At 40.0% G+C, this 19,063-nt stretch overlaps 2 protein-coding genes across 2 annotated transcripts; both read left to right on the top strand.

Moving 5' to 3' along the window:
- Positions 1–199: 199 nt before the first annotated feature.
- Positions 200–15,874, top strand: LOC131949745 (collagen alpha-6(VI) chain-like). The gene is made up of 8 exons (XM_059311615.1): positions 200–367; positions 1,442–1,597; positions 4,574–4,594; positions 5,224–5,453; positions 13,958–14,120; positions 14,667–14,876; positions 15,174–15,206; positions 15,852–15,874. The coding sequence occupies exons 1-8, from the start codon at positions 307–309 to the stop codon at positions 15,872–15,874; spliced, it is 897 nt and encodes a 298-aa protein (XP_059167598.1). The 5' UTR covers positions 200–306.
- A 205-nt stretch (positions 15,875–16,079) lies between these two features.
- Positions 16,080–18,998, top strand: LOC131949746 (collagen alpha-6(VI) chain-like). The gene is made up of 6 exons (XM_059311616.1): positions 16,080–16,113; positions 16,362–16,576; positions 16,966–17,128; positions 17,909–18,091; positions 18,521–18,541; positions 18,894–18,998. Coding segments are annotated over exons 1-6 (618 nt in total). The 3' UTR covers positions 18,896–18,998.
- Positions 18,999–19,063: the final 65 nt, after the last annotated feature.

A 19,063-nucleotide genomic window follows, 5' to 3' on the forward strand; every position in this document is an offset into this window, starting at 1 on the left:
TTTACTTGGCTTTTTAAAATAATCAAATTATTGACATGAAATAAGCCGTAACAACGGACAAAATATTAAAACCATTTTACAAAGTAATTATAAAATTTACTTTATTGGTTGATATATAATTACTCAAAGATCAAATGACAAACATTGGGTTATAAAAGACGTAACTGTCTGGGACTTATGTCAGTTGCCTTGATTCTTCTAGTTAGAGTTTAGGCCGCTACAAGACTCAAGACTTTGTGTAGATTAAAAGACTCAATTCTTTGTGTAGATTAAAAGACGCAATTCTTTGTGTAGATTTCTTAGATCATGCGTCTCATCCAAGTGCTGATTTTCTGTCTGGTTGCAAGGCAAAGCTCTGCTTTCCTTGGTACGATTCATTTGGCAACTTTTTATTGGTGTGTGTGTTTGTGTGCGTGGGTTCTGTGTGATATTGTTTGAGGTGTGTGTGTAAGGTGTGTATGTGAGTGTGAAATCGTGTGAGCCTTGAGAGCTGGTTCTGTGTGTGAAATCATGTGAGGTGTGTGGGTGTGTTTGTGTGAAATCGTGTGTGTGTGTGTGTGTGTGAAATCGTGTGTGTGTGTGTGTGTGAAATCATGTGAGCCTTGAGAGTTGAGTCTGTGTGTAAAATCGTGTGGGCTGTGAGGTGTGTGTGTGTGAAATCATGTGAGCCTTGAGAGTTGAGTCTGTGTGTAAAATCGTGTGGGCTGTGAGGTGTGTGTGTGTGTGTGTGAAATCATGTGAGCCTTGAGAGTTGAGTCTGTGTGTAAAATCGTGTGGGCTGTGAGGTGTGTGTGTGTGTGTGAAATCATGTGAGCCTTGAGAGTTGAGTCTGTGTGTAAAATCGTGTGGGCTGTGAGGTGTGTGTGTGTGTGAAATCATGTGAGCCTTGAGAGTTGAGTCTGTGTGTAAAATCGTGTGGGCTGTGAGGTGTGTGTGTGTGTGTGAAATCATGTGAGCCTTGAGAGTTGAGTCTGTGTGTAAAATCGTGTGGGCTGTGAGGTGTGTGTGTGTGTGAAATCATGTGAGCCTTGAGAGTTGAGTCTGTGTGTAAAATCGTGTGGGCTGTGAGGTGTGTGTGTGTGTGTGAAATCATGTGAGCCTTGAGAGTTGAGTCTGTGTGTAAAATCGTGTGGGCTGTGAGGTGTGTGTGTGTGTGTGAAATCATGTGAGCCTTGAGAGTTGAGTCTGTGTGTAAAATCGTGTGGGCTGTGAGGTGTGTGTGTGTGTGTGAAATCATGTGAGCCTTGAGAGTTGAGTCTGTGTGTAAAATCGTGTGGGCTGTGAGGTGTGTGTGTGTGTGTGAAATCATGTGAGCCTTGAGAGTTGAGTCTGTGTGTGAAATCATGTGGGCTATGAGAGAGTATCACGTACGCTGTGTAAACAGTCGACTCCCAAGTACCAGCATTAAGCTATGTGTGACGTGTATCTCCCGACCCTGTAGTGGACCTGGGTGGTGTGGTGAAGGATGTGGTCAACACAGCCAGCAACATCGTGTCCAGCGGCGTCCAGACGGTCGGCAATGTCTTCAACACTGGGGCACAGGCAGTCGCTACAGTCTGGTGCTCCACGGTCGGCGTCCTCATACCGTGTAAAGAGAGTAAGTTTATACCGTGTAAAGACAGTAAGTTTATACCGTGTAAAGACAGTAAGTTTATACCGTGTAAAGACAGTTCATACCGTGTAAAGACAGTAAGTTTATACCGTGTAAAGACAGTAAGTTTATACCGTGTAAAGACAGTTCATACCGTGTAAAGACAGTAAGTTTATACCGTGTAAAGACAGTAAGTTTATATCGTGTAAAGACAGTAAGTTTATACCGTGTAAAGTCAGTACAAGATAAAGACAGAAAGTTTATACCGTGTAAAGACAGTAAGTTAATACCGTGTAAAGACAGTAAGTTTATACCGTGTAAAGACAGTAAGTTTATACCGTGTAAAGACAGTAAGTTTATATCGTGTAAAGACAGTAAGTTTATACCGTGTAAAGACAGTAAGTTAATACCGTGTAAAGACAGTAAGTTTATACCGTGTAAAGACAGTAAGTTTATACCGTGTAAAGACAGTAAGTTTATACCGTGTAAAGACAGTACGTTTATATCGTGTAAAGACAGTAAGTTTATACCGTGTAAAGACAGTAAGTTTATACCGTGTAAAGACAGTAAGTTTATATCGTGTAAAGACAGTAAGTTTATACCGTGTAAAGACAGTAAGTTTATACCGTGTAAAGACAGTAAGTTTATACCGTGTAAAGACAGTAAGTTCATACCGTGTAAAGACAGTAAGTTTATACCGTGTAAAGACAGTAAGTTTATACCGTGTAAAGACAGTAAGTTTATAACGTGTAAAGACAGTACGTTTGTACCGTGTAAAGACAGTAAGTTTATACCGTGTAAAGACAGTAAGTTTATACCGTGTAAAGACAGTAAGTTTATACCGTGTAAAGACAGTAAGTTTATACCGTGTAAAGACAGTACGTTTATACCGTGTAAAGACAGTACGTTTATACCGTGTAAAGACAGTAAGTTTATACCGTGTAAAGACAGTTCATACCGTGTAAAGACAGTAAGTTTATACCGTGTAAAGACAGTTCATACCGTGTAAAGAGAGTAAGTTTATACCGTGTAAAGACAGTAAGTTTATACCGTGTAAAGACAGTAAGTTTATACCGTGTAAAGACAGTTCATACCGTGTAAAGACAGTAAGTTTATATCGTGTACAGACAGTAAGTTAATACCGTGTAAAGACAGTCAGTTTATAGTTTATAACGTGTAAAGACAGTAAGTTTATACCGTGTAAAGACAGTAAGTTTATACCGTGTAAAGACAGTAAGTTTATACCGTGCAAAGACAGTAAGTTTATACCGTGCAAAGACAGTAAGTTTATACCGTGTAAAGACAGTTCATACTGTGTAAAGACAGTAAGTTTATACCGTATGAAGACAGTAAGTTAATACCGTGTAAAGACAGTCAGTTTATAGTTTATACCGTGTAAAGACGGTAAGTTTATACCCTGTAAAGACAGTAAGTTTATAACGTGTAAAGACAGTAAGTTTATACCGTGTAAAGACAGTAAGTTTATACCGTGTAAAGACAGTAAGTTTATACCGTGTAAAGACATTAAGTTAATACCGTGTAAAGACAGTCAGTGTATACCGTGTAAAGACAGTCAGTTTATAGTTTATACCGTGTAAAGACAATAAGTTTATATCATGTAAAGACAGTGAGTTTATATCATGTAAAGATTTTACAAGATAAAGACAGTTTATACCGTGTAAAGACAGTAAGTTAATACCGTGTAAAGACAGTAAGTTTATACCGTGTAAAGACAGTAAGTTTATACCGTGTAAAGACAGTAAGTTTATATCGTGTAAAGACAGTAAGTTTATACCGTGTAAAGACAGTAAGTTTATACCGTGTAAAGACAGTTCATACCGTGTAAAGAGAGTAAGTTTATACCGTGTAAAGACAGTAAGTTTATACCGTGTAAAGACAGTAAGTTTATATCGTGTAAAGACAGTAAGTTTATACCGTGTAAAGACAGTAAGTTTATACCGTGTAAAGACAGTAAGTTTATACCGTGTAAAGACAGTAAGTTAATACCGTGTAAAGACAGTCAGTGTATACCGTGTAAAGACAGTCAGTTTATAGTTTATACCGTGTAAAGACAATAAGTTTATATCATGTAAAGACAGTGAGTTTATATCATGTAAAGACAGTGAGTTTATATCATGTAAAGATTTTACAAGATAAAGACAGTTTATACCGTGTAAAGACAGTTAGTATATACCGTGTAAAGACAGTAAGTTTATACCGTGTAAAGTCAGTACAAGATAAAGACAGAAAGTTTATACCGTGTAAAGACAGTAAGTTTATACCGTGCAAAGACAGTAAGTTTATACCGTGTAAAGACAGTAAGTTTATACCGTGTAAAGACAGTTCATACCGTGTAAAGACAGTAAGTTTATACCGTATGAAGACAGTAAGTTAATACCGTGTAAAGACAGTCAGTTTATAGTTTATACCGTGTAAAGACAGTAAGTTTATACCGTGTAAAGACAGTAAGTTTATAACGTGTAAAGACAGTAAGTTTATACCGTGTAAAGACAGTAAGTTTATACCGTGTAAAGACAGTAAGTTTATACCGTGTAAAGACAGTCAGTTTATAGTTTATACCGTGTAAAGACAATAAGTTTATATCATGTAAAGACAGTGAGTTTATATCATGTAAAGATTTTACAAGATAAAGACAGTTTATACCGTGTAAAGACAGTTAGTATATACCGTGTAAAGACAGTAAGTTTATACCGTGTAAAGTCAGTACAAGATAAAGACAGAAAGTTTATACCGTGTAAAGACAGTAAGTTAATACCGTGTAAAGACAGTCAGTTTATACCGTGTAAAGACAGTTTATACCGTGTAAAGACAGTAAGTTTATACCGTGTAAAGACAGTAAGTTAATACCGTGTAAGACAGTTTATACCGTGTAAAGTTTGTACAAGATAAAGACAGTAAAAACTAGAACTGAAATAATAGACAAAAACGAGTTGTTCATCGCATTTCTTTTTTACTTTACAGGACCAGGTGGTAGTTCAGTTGGTAAGTTAACCGTTCTAGGTGGTTCAGTTGGTAAGTTAACCGTTCTAGGTGGTTCAGTTGGTAAGTTAACCGTTCTAGGTGTTTCAGTTGGTAAGTTAACCGTCATAGGTGGTTCAGTTGGTAAGTTAACCGTCCTAGGTAGTTCAGTTGGTAAGTTAAACGTCCTCGGTAGTTCAGTTAGTAAGTTAACCGTCCTAGGTGGTTCAGTTGGTAAGTTAACCGTTCTAGGTGGTTCAGTTGGTAAGTTAACCGTTCTAGGTGGTTCAGTTGGTAAGTTAACCGTTCTAGGTAGTTCAGTTGGTAAGTTAAACTTCCTAGGTGGTTCAGTTGGTAAGTTAACCGTTCTAGGTGGTTCAGTTGGTAAGTTAACCGTTCTAGGTGGTTCAGTTGGTAAGTTAACCGTTCTAGGTAGTTCAGTTGGTAAGTTAACCGTTCTAGGTAGTTCAGTTGGTAAGTTAACCGTCCTACGTTTCATGTTGTTCTACCATCACAACTTGCTAATGTTGTTGTTCTATCATCACTACCTGCTAATGTTGTTGTTCTACCACCACTACCTGATAATGTTTTTGTTCTACCACCACTACCTGCTAATGTTCTACCACCACAACCTGCTAATGTTGTTGTTCTAGCGCCACTACCCATCCAGTGTAAGGCAGTGGCAGACATCTTGTTCGTGCTGGACGCCTCTGGTAGCATCGGTTCGACAAACTTCAAACGACAGTTATCGTTCGTGTCTAACCTGGCCGCGTCCTTCACCCTGGGCCCTAATGACGTCAGAGTTGGCGAGGTCGTTTTCAGCAACAGCGCCCAGAAGTGGTTCCACTTGAAGGATTACACGGACCCTGTCGCTCTCTACAAGGTGGGTTCTAGACAGGTGCAGTTCTATACCAGGTGGGTTGTAGACAGGTGAAGTTCTATACCAGGTGGGTTCTAGACAGGAGAAGTTCTATACCAGGTGGGTTCTAGACAGGAGAAGTTCTATACCAGGTGGTTTCTAGACAGGTGCAGTTCTATACCAGCTGGGTTCTAGACAGGTGAAGTTCTATACCAGGTGGGTTCTAGACAGGAGAAGTTCTATACCAGGTGGGTTCTAGACAGGAGAAGTTCTATACCAGGTGGGTTCTAGACAGGAGAAGTTCTATACCAGGTGGGTTCTAGACAGGAGAAGTTCTATACCAGGTGGGTTCTAGACAGGTGAAGTTCTATACCAGGTGGGTTCTAGACAGGTGAAGTTCTATACCAGGTGGGTTCTAGACAGGTGCCGTTCTATACCAGGTGGGTTCTAGACAGGAGAAGTTCTATACCAGGTGGGTTCTAGACAGGAGAAGTTCTATACCAGGTGGGTTCTAGACAGGAGAAGTTCTATACCAGGTGGGTTTGTAACGTTAACCTATCTATCAGCCAAATAGAAGGAGAACGTCCCCGGATTCTTTTTTCGGGGTCATATGCAAATGCCTTACGGCCTAAGTGGATGAATACTTAACACAACGACCCACTAGGGCTCGAATTTAATGTCTAGGGAAGCTAGTGATACTATTGTAATTAACACTCATCCAATCTACATACGACCTTTTAATCAGCGAACTCAGAAGTGGCAGAACACAAGGTTGTACTAAATAAAATATTTAATGTATAACATATCAAAACCCAACTTACACAATGTAGGAAAAAACACTATCACAGATTTCTACACTGTCTAAAGAACAGCTACAGGCCACACAACACTGCTGTAGTTTCTAGAATTACTTAGCGACAAGTAATATTAAACTAGAAGATTAAATCAACTGAAGAAAGCAAGGCACACACAGGTCTTAAGTACTCTCACGTTCAAACGGTCAGAGTCTATAGCCGGACAATGTGGACGGCTGCCTGACCAAGGTAAAACTGCCTCGTAGACTGCCAGGTCAAGATAAACTGCCTCGTGTTGCGAGTGTGCGGGGCAATTAAAGACTTCTGTGACAGGGGAGGTTATCCTCAACTCATGTCGCCATTGGTTGGGATAATCATCTGATCAGAATCATTCAATCAGATTTTAATGGAAATTTTCTATATCTCAAACACCTTAATAGTCAATGGAAAAACCCCAGGTGTTACACAATCATTCCATATAAGGAATTGTACAATGTCAAAATAAAAATGACTCGACCTAAGTAGGTCACATCCCCTCCCTTTTTGGAAGTGACAGATAGGTTCCACAAAAACATACATAAGGAACCAATCTGGCAATGAAATAACAAAAATGTTTTACAAATGTAGGCAATCAAAATCATAATACCATATGAAAATATCCCTGAACATAAAAGGGAAGTAACTCCAACTTTTACAATTGGTGAAAGGGGAGTAACCCTTCAAAAAGTAATTATACATCAAATTCCCTCAAAAAAGGGTAATACAATATTTCCATGTGGATATTAAAAGTGGTAAACCCGCCAGGGTAAGACCTTTATTTCAATGACTAGCTACAATATCAATTGAGTCATATGAGACATATTATTATAAAAGATTACATATAATCAAAAACCACCTTTAATTAAGGTTCACCTGAAAATAAACAAAATATTCAACAGGATTGGAATTTTGAAAAATTCTAACTCACACCACTCATTTTCATATGAGTGACACTCAAACAAAACCTGTTTATGGTCCTAATGAACCACAAAGCGTGTCACATGATCAATGTGTGTAACAAGATTTTACATCCTTGACAAACAATCAGCCACAACATTATCACTACCCTTAATGTGTGAAATTTCCAGATTAAAATTTTGGAAATATAAGCACCATCTCAATATTCTTTGATTTGTCTGTCCTAACTTAGAGGTAAATTTCAGGGGATCATGGTCAGAAAACACTCTGACTGGATTGGTTGAAGAAGAGACATAGACTTCAAAATGTTGTAATGATAAAACCAAAGCTAAAGCTTCTTTTTCAATAGTAGAATAATTCTTTTGGTTCTCATTTAACTTCCTGGAAAAAAAGGCAATGGGATGGTCAATTCCCATGTTGTCTTCTTGAAATAGGACTGAGCCAATGGCTAAGTTGCTAGCATCAATGGCAAGTTTAAAGGGCTTGCTAAAATTTGGTGCAGCCATAACAGGAGCATTTGATAAAAATGACTTAATGGTTAAAAAAGCTTCTTGACATTTATTGGACCATTCAAATTCAACACCCTTTTTCAATAATGCAGTAAGAGGTTCAGCAATAGCTGAAAAGTTTTGACAGAACCGCTTATAGTAACCAGCCATCCCAAGGAACTTTTTGATCTCTTTACAATTTTTGGGAGGTGGTAACCTTACAATAGCATCTACTTTAGCTTCAATGGGCCGAACTTGGTTCGTTCCCACTTGATAACCCAAATAGGTAATTGAAGCTTTACAGAAATCACTTTTATGTAAGTTTACAGTAAAATTCACTTCAGACAATTTTCTAAAAAGGTTAGTCAATTGAACAATATGTTCTTCAAAAGTATTAGAAAATACAACTATATCATCTATGTAGGCCTCACATTGGTCTATGTCAGCAATGACAGAGTTAATGACCCTCTGGAAAGTTTGACCAGCATTTCGCATACCAAAGGGCATGCGTTTGTATCTATAAAAACCATTAGGGGTTACAAAAGCAGATATTTCTTTTGCACGGTCAGATAAGGGGATTTGCCAGTATCCTGAAAGTAAATCAATTTTGGAAATTATCTTAGCCTGACCAACTTTATCAATAACGTCCTCTATCCGAGGTAAGGGATAGGAATCAGCTTTGGTGAGCGCATTCACCTTCCTAAAGTCGGTCACAAACCTGAAAGATCCACCGTCTTTCGGGACTAGGAGACATGGGGAACTCCAGTTGCTGAAACTGGGCTCAATGATATCATTCTTGAGCATATAATCAATTTCATCTTTTATCAAAGCAGCTTTTTCCGGGTTAACTCTATAGGGGTGTTGTTTAATGGGTTTTGCGTCACCAACGTCTACATCATGAGGTGGAACCTTCGCTTCTTTGGGGACATCCCCAAAAATAGAGGGAAATGTCTCAAATAACTGAGACAATCTATGGCTTTCCTCTGTGGACAAATGCATAAGGTGGACATTCAAATTATCTAAAAAGGAAGAATTTACCAATTTTGGGGGTTTCAATTTATCATGTATCACATCATCAGAAACATTTGAACATACAGGTAAAGTAATTTTAGCTGTGGATTGAAAATTGTTACAATTATCATAATATTTTTTCAGTGAGTTGACATGATACACTGTCTGTTTCTTTCTTCTGTCGGGCGTATTGACAACATAGTTCAAATCACTTAATTTTGAATGCACAGTAAAGGGTCCACAATATCTCAAGGATAACGCATTGTCCAGATTAGGCACTAGCACAAGAACTTTGTCGCCTGGATTGAATGTTCGTTTACAAGAACTCTTATCATACAGTCCATTCATTCTCACTTGGGCCTTTCTTAAGTTCTTGTGAGCCATTTCGCACACGGCTTTCAGTCGAACGTGAAAATCGTCGAAGTTTTCCACTGGATGATCACTGGTACCTGTCCAACGTTCGTGTATCAGCTTCAGGGGACCACGGACAGAATGTCCAAACACAAGTTGAAAAGGCGAGTAGCCTAAAGAGTCCTGGACACAGTCCCTCGCGGCGAAAATAATCCAAGGAACAGTCTCATCCCATTGGGTGTTACTGTTAGCGAACGTTCTTAACATGGTTTTGAGGGTTTGGTGGAACCTCTCAAGTACGCCTTGAGACTGAGGGTGGTAGGCTGAGCTGGTGATGTGGGTAACGCCTAGCTTGGCTAGTGCTTCCTGAAAATGGTGACTGGTGAAGTTGCTGCCTTGATCTGTTTGCACGATTCTAGGTAATCCAAAGGTAGTGAAGAACCGGGTCATGGCTCTGACTACAGTCTTTGCCTTAATGTTCCGTAAGGGAATCGCCTCGGGAAAACGGGTACTTGAACACATAAAGGTAAGTAGGTACTCGTTGCCCGCCTTGGTTTTAGGCAAGGGACCTACACAGTCCATGACGATTTTTGAAAAGGGTTCTTCTAATACAGGAATCGGACTCAAAGGGGCCTTAGGAATTGTCTGGTTTGGCTTTCCGGCCAACTGACAGTTCGTGCAACTTCTGCAGTAACGCGACACATCTTTTCTCATTTTGGGCCAAAAGAACAGTTCTTTGATCTTCGCCGTCGTTTTAGAGACTCCTGGGTGCGCTGACATTGGATGGTCATGTGCCAGCTTAAGTATTTCATGCCGATAAGGTGGAGGGACCCACAGCTGGTTTTTACCCAACCATGGTTCGGCTGGTGAGGCATTCACTGGTATAGCGCGACGAAAGAAGAGGCCGTTCTCGGAGAAATATTCTCCATCGTCAGATGATAGAGATTTTTCGACCGTTGCTTTGAGTTCCGCGTCGACTTGTTGAGCTTTAATGATGTCTTCCTGAGATATCCTCAGGGGTAAGCCCAGGCTTGTGTTTTCTGGAAGCATAGACTCCAGTTTGGGAGTCGAATTTCTTGACGATGATGGCGGGTGTGGTTCAGACGTGATGTCAGCCAATTGTTTGGTCTGGCTTCTTGTCACCGCACATGCAGGATACAGTTCATTATCATTATCTGGAACTGTTGACAAAGGGTCTGAAACCGTACAGGGGTATACTTTGCTTCCCGCAAGGTCATTCCCTAGAAGTAGGTGTACTCCTGGGACAGGAATACTATCTATCACACCTAAAATGACCTCACCTTCGACGAGATGATGTTTCAGGGCAAACTTGTGTAGAGGGACGACAGTAGATTTTTTCCCCACTCCCTGGATAATGGAAATCCTTCCGGTGTTCGTCTCTGGTGTAATGTCCATTGAACTTTTCAAAAGGAGTGATTGTGACGCTCCTGTGTCTCTTAGAACGGTGATATTCTTCTGAGACAACGGATCACCTGGTTTGCTAATGATGGCTTCAGCAATAAAAGATGAAAAGTCAACTTTTCTCGATCCCTCGAGATCGGTAGACTCGGAAGAAACTGGATGGTGGCGAGAACAGTCAAAATGTGACTGCACATAATGTGTGGAGACTTGACTACCTTCTTGCGGACGCTTAGGGTTAGAGTCCTTTTGAATTCTAGAGTTCATAGTTGAACTGGCTGCTTGAGGGGATAGAGCATAGTGCGCGGAAGTACGCACCACCTCTCTGTTATTCTGAAGACGTTTGTAACAGTCCTTGACATGGTGACCAGGCCTTTTGCAGAACTGGCATGCTGCTCGACGATTGAGAGTTGATCTTGGGTTCTCTCTGGACTGTAATGTCTTCAAATGTTGGCCAACAGGATGATTGCTGCCAAAAAGGGGGAGCACGGGGTTGAGGCGGTTTCCTGACACTGGTGGTTTCTTATGCACCAACATATAGGTGTCAGCCGACTCAGCAGCCTTCTGGATGTCAGTTATCTTGTTATCCAGAATGTGTAGTCGTATCTCTTCAGGCAGGGACGATAGGAATTCTTCCCTTAGGATAAGTGACCTGAGTTTCTCAAACTCAGAAACTTCCTCAGAGTGTAGCCACCTTGAGAATATTTTCTCCTTTTCAAAGAGAAATTCCACATATGATTGTGTGGGTAACTTGCGGAGTGTTCGGAATTTTGTCCGATAGGCCTCGGGCGTCAGTGCGTAGGCCTTTAAAATGGCAGTCTTGACCAAACTATAGTTATTTTGAACGTCGTGAGAGAGTGCCTGGTATGTTTTTGCAGCTTTCCCAGTAAGGACAGAGCTCAATAAGGCAGTAATGGAAGTTTCGGGCCATTCACATGTCTTCGCTAAACTCTCAAACGAGTTAAAGAAAACGACCAAATCTGTTTCATCAAATTTAGGCACTAATTTCCCAAATTTGGCAATCACTTGCCCTACCGACAACTTTTTTGGATCTACCAGAGAAGTGACATCACTAACTTGACCAAATTCTGATTCCAACCTCCTCCTATCTAAAGCAATTTTAACCTTTAACTCCTGTTCTTTTAATGCCTTCTCTAAAGCAACTTTCTCCTCACGAAGTAATACACCAGCCAACAAACTTTCATCAAATACCCCTTCATTAATGAAATGAACAACAATTTTATCTCTCAACACCTCTGACTTCTGCGTAACAGAATAATCCAATTTCAATTCCTTAACAACACTAACCAAAACTTTTCTACTCAACTTTTCTACATCTTCAACAGTAGGATTAGCCAAAAAAGACTCCATAACACTCATAACACTAACTTGAAAATCACAACAAGCCTAGATTCTTTAAATTAATACACAGCGTTGGGCCGTGTACTTGACCTCTTCAATCTAGGACGACACGTCTGCTTATTTGACCTAGATACTCTAGCCTGAGCGCGCGTTGTAAGAACACTGCGCTACTGGATATAAAAACAACTAAATCCAACTAACCTTAGTATTCAACTGATATAACCAACAACTGGAACGACAGATTAAATCCCGGACGAGCCCCCACTTTGTAACGTTAACCTATCTATCAGCCAAATAGAAGGAGAACGTCCCCGGATTCTTTTTTCGGGGTCATATGCAAATGCCTTACGGCCTAAGTGGATGAATACTTAACACAACGACCCACTAGGGCTCGAATTTAATGTCTAGGGAAGCTAGTGATACTATTGTAATTAACACTCATCCAATCTACATACGACCTTTTAATCAGCGAACTCAGAAGTGGCAGAACACAAGGTTGTACTAAATAAAATATTTAATGTATAACATATCAAAACCCAACTTACACAATGTAGGAAAAAACACTATCACAGATTTCTACACTGTCTAAAGAACAGCTACAGGCCACACAACACTGCTGTAGTTTCTAGAATTACTTAGCGACAAGTAATATTAAACTAGAAGATTAAATCAACTGAAGAAAGCAAGGCACACACAGGTCTTAAGTACTCTCACGTTCAAACGGTCAGAGTCTATAGCCGGACAATGTGGACGGCTGCCTGACCAAGGTAAAACTGCCTCGTAGACTGCCAGGTCAAGATAAACTGCCTCGTGTTGCGAGTGTGCGGGGCAATTAAAGACTTCTGTGACAGGGGAGGTTATCCTCAACTCATGTCGCCATTGGTTGGGATAATCATCTGATCAGAATCATTCAATCAGATTTTAATGGAAATTTTCTATATCTCAAACACCTTAATAGTCAATGGAAAAACCCCAGGTGTTACACAATCATTCCATATAAGGAATTGTACAATGTCAAAATAAAAATGACTCGACCTAAGTAGGTCACAGGTTCTAGACAGGAGAAGTTCTATACCAGGTGGGTTCTAGACAGGTGAAGTTCTATACCAGGTGGGTTCTAGACAGGAGAAGTTCTATACCAGGTGGGTTCTAGACAGGAGAAGTTCTATACCAGGTGGGTTCTAGACAGGTGAAGTTCTATACCAGGTGGGTTCTAGACAGGAGAAGTTCTATACCAGGTGGGTTCTAGACAGGAGAAGTTCTATACCAGGTGGGTTCTAGACAGGTGCAGTTCTATACCAGGTGGGTTCTAGACAGGAGAAGTTCTATACCAGGTGGGTTCTAGACAGGAGAAGTTCTATACCAGGTGGGTTCTAGACAGGAGAAGTTCTATACCAGGTGGGTTCTAGACAGGAGAAGTTCTATACCAGGTGGGTTCTAGACAGGAGAAGTTCTATACCAGGTGGGTTCTAGACAGGTGAAGTTCTATACCAGGTGGGTTCTAGACAGGAGAAGTTCTATACCAGGTGGTTTCTAGACAGGTGCAGTTCTATACCAGCTGGGTTCTAGACAGGTGAAGTTCTATACCAGGTGGGTTCTAGACAGGAGAAGTTCTATACCAGGTGGGTTCTAGACAGGAGAAGTTCTATACCAGGTGGGTTCTAGACAGGAGAAGTTTTATACCAGGTGGGTTCTAGACAGTTGCAGTTCTATACAAGGTGGGTTCTAGACAGGAGAAGTTCTATACCAGGTGGGTTCTAGACAGGAGAAGTTCTATACCAGGTGGGTTCTAGACAGGAGAAGTTCTATACCAGGTGGGTTCTAGACAGGTGAAGTTCTATACCAGGTGGGTTGTAGACAGGTGAAGTTCTATACCAGGTGGGTTCTAGACAGGAGAAGTTCTATACCAGGTGGGTTCTAGACAGGAGAAGTTCTATACCAGGTGGGTTCTAGACAGGTGCCGTTCTATACCAGGTGGGTTCTAGCTAGAGAGGTGTCGTACTTTACCAGGTAGGTTCTAGACAGGTGCAGCTCTCTACAAGGCGGGTTCTAGACAGGTGCCGCTTTATACAATGTGGGTTCCTCTTGCTTTTCATATTGTATCACCGTAAGTAAAGTTCTTATGCTGAACGTGTTTTCCATTCAGGCTATCCTAGACACGCCCTACACGGCTGGCGCCACCTACACAGACAAAGCCCTAAACCTAGTCGCTGACAGCAACATGTTTGGTACGGCCAACGGAGGCAGAGTTAACGCCCCGGACGTTCTGGTTGTCATAACAGACGGACAGTCCAACAACCCGACAGCTAGTAAGTTCATGTGGTCAGTGGTCAGTCTAACTACCCGACAGCTAGTAAGTTTATGTGGTTAGTGGTCAGTCTAACTACCCGACAGCTAGTAAGTTTATGTGGTTAGTGGTCAGTCCAACAACCCGACAGCTAGTAAGTTTATGTGGTCAGTGGTCAGTCTAACTACCCCACAGTTGGTAAGTTTATGTGGTCAGTGGTCAGTCTAACTACCCCACAGTTGGTAAGTTTATGTGGTCAGTGGTCAGTCCAACAACCCGACAGCTAGTAAGTTTATGTGGTCAGTGGTCAGTCTAACTACCCGACAGCTAGTAAGTTTATGTGGTTAGTGGTCAGTCTAACTACCCGACAGTTGGTAAGTTTATGTGGTCAGTGGTCAGTCTAACTAAATGACAGCAAATAAATGGCGCAATTGCTTCTTTAACAAACACTAACTCGATAATAGCAAGATAACAATAATTATTTTATCCTTGTATTTTCAACATTAATTGACTGTTACAAGTAAATATCCTGTTAGCTGATGTAAAATAAATGGAATTTCTCCACCAGCTGCACAAGCCGCCGCCAGCCTGAGGGGTCAGGGGGTCTTGATCTTCGTGGTAGGGGTCGGCTCGACCTTCTTCGGGCTCAACCTGTTCCAGGAGGACGCCAACAACGAGCTGCTCAAGTTAGCCAGCAGTCCTGATCACGTGTTCTTCTCCAACACGTACGAGGTGCTGGACAGTGTGCTGTATCAGCTGGTACAGCGCACGTGCAGGGGTGAGTCACGTGTATGGGCAGGGGTGGGTCACGTGTTTGGGCAGGGGTGGGTCACGTGTTTGGGCAGGGGTAGGTCACGTGTTTGTACAGGGGTGGGTCACGTGTTAGTGTAGGGGTGGGTCACATGTTTGTGTAGGGGTGGGTCACATGTTTGTGCAGGGGTAGGTCACACATTGTCTGATGGCGTCAGTTGTTTCATTCAATAATTGACACCGTTGTATTTTACATGAGACTTATAAAAAAATTAGGCACATCAAATTTTAACGAAATAATCAACTTCTTTCTACTCTTCTATAGCCTCTGGTGGTAGAGAACAGATTGTTGAAAGTGGTAAGATTTTTTTCTTAAGATTCTTAAGATGGAGTAAATCTAGCTCTATTTTAAAAAAAAATATCTATTTAAGTAAATATCCTTCATCTTCAATGTTTTTCCAAAACTTTAAATAATTTTTTTTTCTTTCTTTACAGGCGAAACCGGTAAGAAAATATATTCTATTGAATAACAGCAAATTTGTTAAAATGTATCTTTGAAAACATCTAGTATGATAACAGTTTAAGTGTGGTATTATCTTATGGCACCAACCTGTGGCATTATTTGTCTGGTAAAGCTAGACTGACTTATCAGCTAGTATCAGACAACAAATAACGTGATATTGTTACATATTATTGATTGAATGGGTAACTTTTGAACACAAGACAAACACAATACTTTCAATGAATGTTATTATTGTTGAAATGTTGATCAGTGTATTTCCTGCTTTAATGTGATTAACTTTATATATCAATATGCAGCACCATCTGTACCTGGTATGTATGAGTTTTAATTTAAAATGTTTAATTAGATATTTAGCTCTTTATTACTCCATATGGCCTTTAGTTCTATATAATTTAACAGCAAAATTTAACATTTTAGGATATTTTAATCCCCCACCCCCTATTTGTTTCAATGACACCCCCACCCTGAATTATTTTTCAGTGACACAAGACGATGTCGACTGATATGGTAGATTGATATTTTATGAGTTTATAATGATTTATGTAATCGGTTGACGTGCCAAACATAATAGAGGAAAATTATTTGTTTGTATATACTAGCTTCTTCGTATCTACAAAAATAAATTACTCATTGCTTAATGTAAAAAAATAAATGACTCATTGTTTGAATCAGCAAAAATGACTCATTATTTTCATTAATTGATGACTAATGACCTATTTTGTATCCACAGCTGCTAAACCCGGTAAGAGTTTATCCCTTGCATAAATTTTGTTCTTGTCGCATTTTCATTTCAGTAATATACAAACATGTTCCTAAAAATATAATAAAACGAAACAAATTTAATCATTTTAAGAATATTCTAGTAAATATAGTAATTTGATCCGTTTATGAATCTTAAGGAGTAAAATTTGAGTTTAGACTGTTGAAATAAATTTAAACTAATTAGAAAAGGAGTGTAGTTGTTTCAAAGTCGTCGTTTGATAACTTCAGCGTGCCAGCCTCTAGCAGACGTCATATACATCCTCGACTCGTCTGGTTCAATTGGTCCCCTCAACTACCAGAAACAGATCAACTTTACCACAGACCTGGCCTCCAACTTCATCATTGGGAACAACGACGTCCTGTTTGGTGCTGTCATCTTTAGTCACGTGGCACAGAAGTGGTTTGACCTGAAGGACAACCCCACACGTGCGTCATTGGCCCTGGTAACGGAATTGATCAACTTTTAAAATATTTAACTGACGCCAACTGTATATTCATGGTCACTGGATAACGATTGTATTACTGTTTTTAATTGGCCATATTGACCATTGCTGATATTGTCTCATTGGCTCTAGCTGACCATTGTTGATGTTGTCTAAATGGCTCTAGTTGATCATTGTTGCTGTTGTCTGATTGTCCCTAGTTTACCATTGCTGCTGTTGTCTAGTTGACCATTGTTGATGTTGTCCAGTTTACCATTGCTGCTGTTGTCTGATTGTCCCTAGTTTACCATTGCTGCTGTTGTCTGATTGTCCCTAGTTTACCATTGCTGCTGTTGTCTAGTTGACCATTGTTGATGTTGTCCAGTTTATCATTCTGACCCTCCATGCAGGCGCTCAGGAACACGCCCTACCTGAACTCGACCACAAAGACTGACCAGGCACTGGACCTGGTAGAGACGGCTGGAATGTTCCGTAGAGAGGCTGGAGCAAGAGACGGTTCTACCAAGTTGCTGATTGTAATCACTGATGGCCTCTCTGACAACCCAGCACTCAGTAAACTTTTTTTTTAAATTAACAACCCAGCACTCAGTAAACTTTTTTTAAAAATTAACAACCCAGCACTCAGTAAACTTTTTAAATTGACAACCCAGCACTGATTAAACTTTTTAAATTAGCAACACAGCACTCAGTAAACATTTTAAATTAGCAACCCAGCACTCAGTAAACTTTTTAAATTAACAACCCAGCACTCAGTAAACTTTTTAAATTGACAACCCAGCACTCATTAAACTTTTTAAATTAGCAACCCAGCACTCAGTAAACATTTTAAATTAGCAACCCAGCACTCAGTAAACTTTTTAAATTAGCAACCCAGCACTCAGTAAACTTTTTAAATTAACAACCCAGCACACAGTAAACTTTTAAATTAACAACCCAGCACTCATTAAACTTTTAAATTGACAACCCAGAACTCAGTAAACATTTTAAATTAACAACCCAGCACTCATTAAACTTTTAAATTGACAACCCAGAACTCAGTAAACATTTTAAATTAACAACCCAGCACTCGTAAACTTTTTAAATTAACAACCCAGCACTCATTAAACTTTTTAAAATTGACAACCCAGCACTAAGTAAACTTTTTAAAATTGACAACCCAGCACTAAGTAAACTTTTTAAATTAACAACCCAGCACTCAGCAAACTTTTTAAACAGACAACCCAGCACTCAGTAAACTTAAAAAAAAAACATTTGTAAGTTTATCATTTTTCCCTTCCTGACCTACGGTCATGAGACATTTTTGTGTTCTCATTTAAAAACTGCCCACTTCAGCCTCGGCAGCTGCTGACCGCATCAAGGCCAAGGCCATTGAGATCATAACTGTAGGCATCGGCAAGGCGCAGGACAGTGAGCTCCAGGCCATCGCTAGCAGCAGGGAGAACGTCTTCAGGGCCAGCAGCTTTGATGCCCTCAAGCAGATCGTCTCCCAGGTCATCAGCCGCGCATGCGCCACGGGTAAGTCACAACTGACGTGGACATATGTAAAGACGTTTAAACTAAATGCCTTCTCTTCTCTCACCAAATGTCATTAACACCTGTTTTATCTCACCAAATGTCCTTAACACCTGTCTACTCTCACCAAATGTCCTTAACACCCGTTTAATCTCACCAAATGTCCTTATCACCTGTCTTCTCTCACCAAATGTCCTTTAGACCTGTTTTATCTCACCGAATGTCCTTATTACCCGTTTTATCTCACCAAATGTCCGTATCACCTGTTTTATCTCACCAAATGTCCTTAACACCTGTTTTATCTCACCGAATGTCCTTATTACCCGTTTTATCTCACCAAATGTCCTTAACACCTGATTTATCTCTCACCAAATGTCCTTAACACCTGTTTTATCTCACCAAATGTCCTTAATACCTGTTTTATCTCACCAGCCCAGGGCCTAGACTGTGACTGTAAGTATTTGAATGTGTCATTTTATTTTAGCGTTAGTTTGAATATTTGCTAGTGAATAATGTTTTTGTGTATGTTGGTTGCTGATTGTTTTCAACTAGCTCTTTAGAGTATGTTGTGTTAAGACTCGTTGGTTAAAGTGTTTTGCATTAATGACACGTCTATTGAAATCTAGTTGTTTAAGATGTGTTGTGTTAATGTCTAGTAATTTAATATGTGTTAATGTCTAGTAATTTAAGATGTGTTGTGTTCATGTCTAGTTGTTTAAGATGTGTTGTGTTAATTTCTAGTTGTTTAAGATGCCTTGTGTTAACAACTAGTTATTTTATTATCCCTTGATTATCTGCTATACAGAGAGCATGTAGCAACACCGACACAAAATGCCACAGATCACCTGATCTTCAAATGATGTAGATGTGTCTAGCACTAATTTACCTCAATAAATATTTGCATTTACCCAGAATTTTGTTTTATTTAACTATCGTGTTCTTGTTATGGTCGAATTTGGTTCTGTGACTGATTTC

This window comes from Physella acuta, unplaced genomic scaffold (genome assembly GCF_028476545.2).
Source record: "Physella acuta isolate Inbredline_101_S28 unplaced genomic scaffold, ASM2847654v3 ptg000713l, whole genome shotgun sequence".
NCBI lineage: Eukaryota > Metazoa > Mollusca > Gastropoda > Physidae > Physella > Physella acuta.

Bases quoted from the DNA above. Each gene is read 5' to 3' on its own strand.
- LOC131949746 (XM_059311616.1), top strand. From the start codon at position 16,080: ATGACCTATTTTGTATCCACAGCTGCTAAACCCG. The intron at 16,577-16,965 runs GTAACGGAATTG...CCCTCCATGCAG, and splicing joins CACGTGCGTCATTGGCCCTG to GCGCTCAGGAACACGCCCTA. The intron at 17,129-17,908 runs GTAAACTTTTTT...TGCCCACTTCAG, and splicing joins CTCTGACAACCCAGCACTCA to CCTCGGCAGCTGCTGACCGC.
- LOC131949745 (XM_059311615.1), top strand. From the start codon at position 307: ATGCGTCTCATCCAAGTGCTGATTTTCTGTCTGGTTGCAAGGCAAAGC. The intron at 1,598-4,573 runs GTAAGTTTATAC...TTTACTTTACAG, and splicing joins CCTCATACCGTGTAAAGAGA to GACCAGGTGGTAGTTCAGTT. The intron at 4,595-5,223 runs GTAAGTTAACCG...TTGTTGTTCTAG, and splicing joins ACCAGGTGGTAGTTCAGTTG to CGCCACTACCCATCCAGTGT.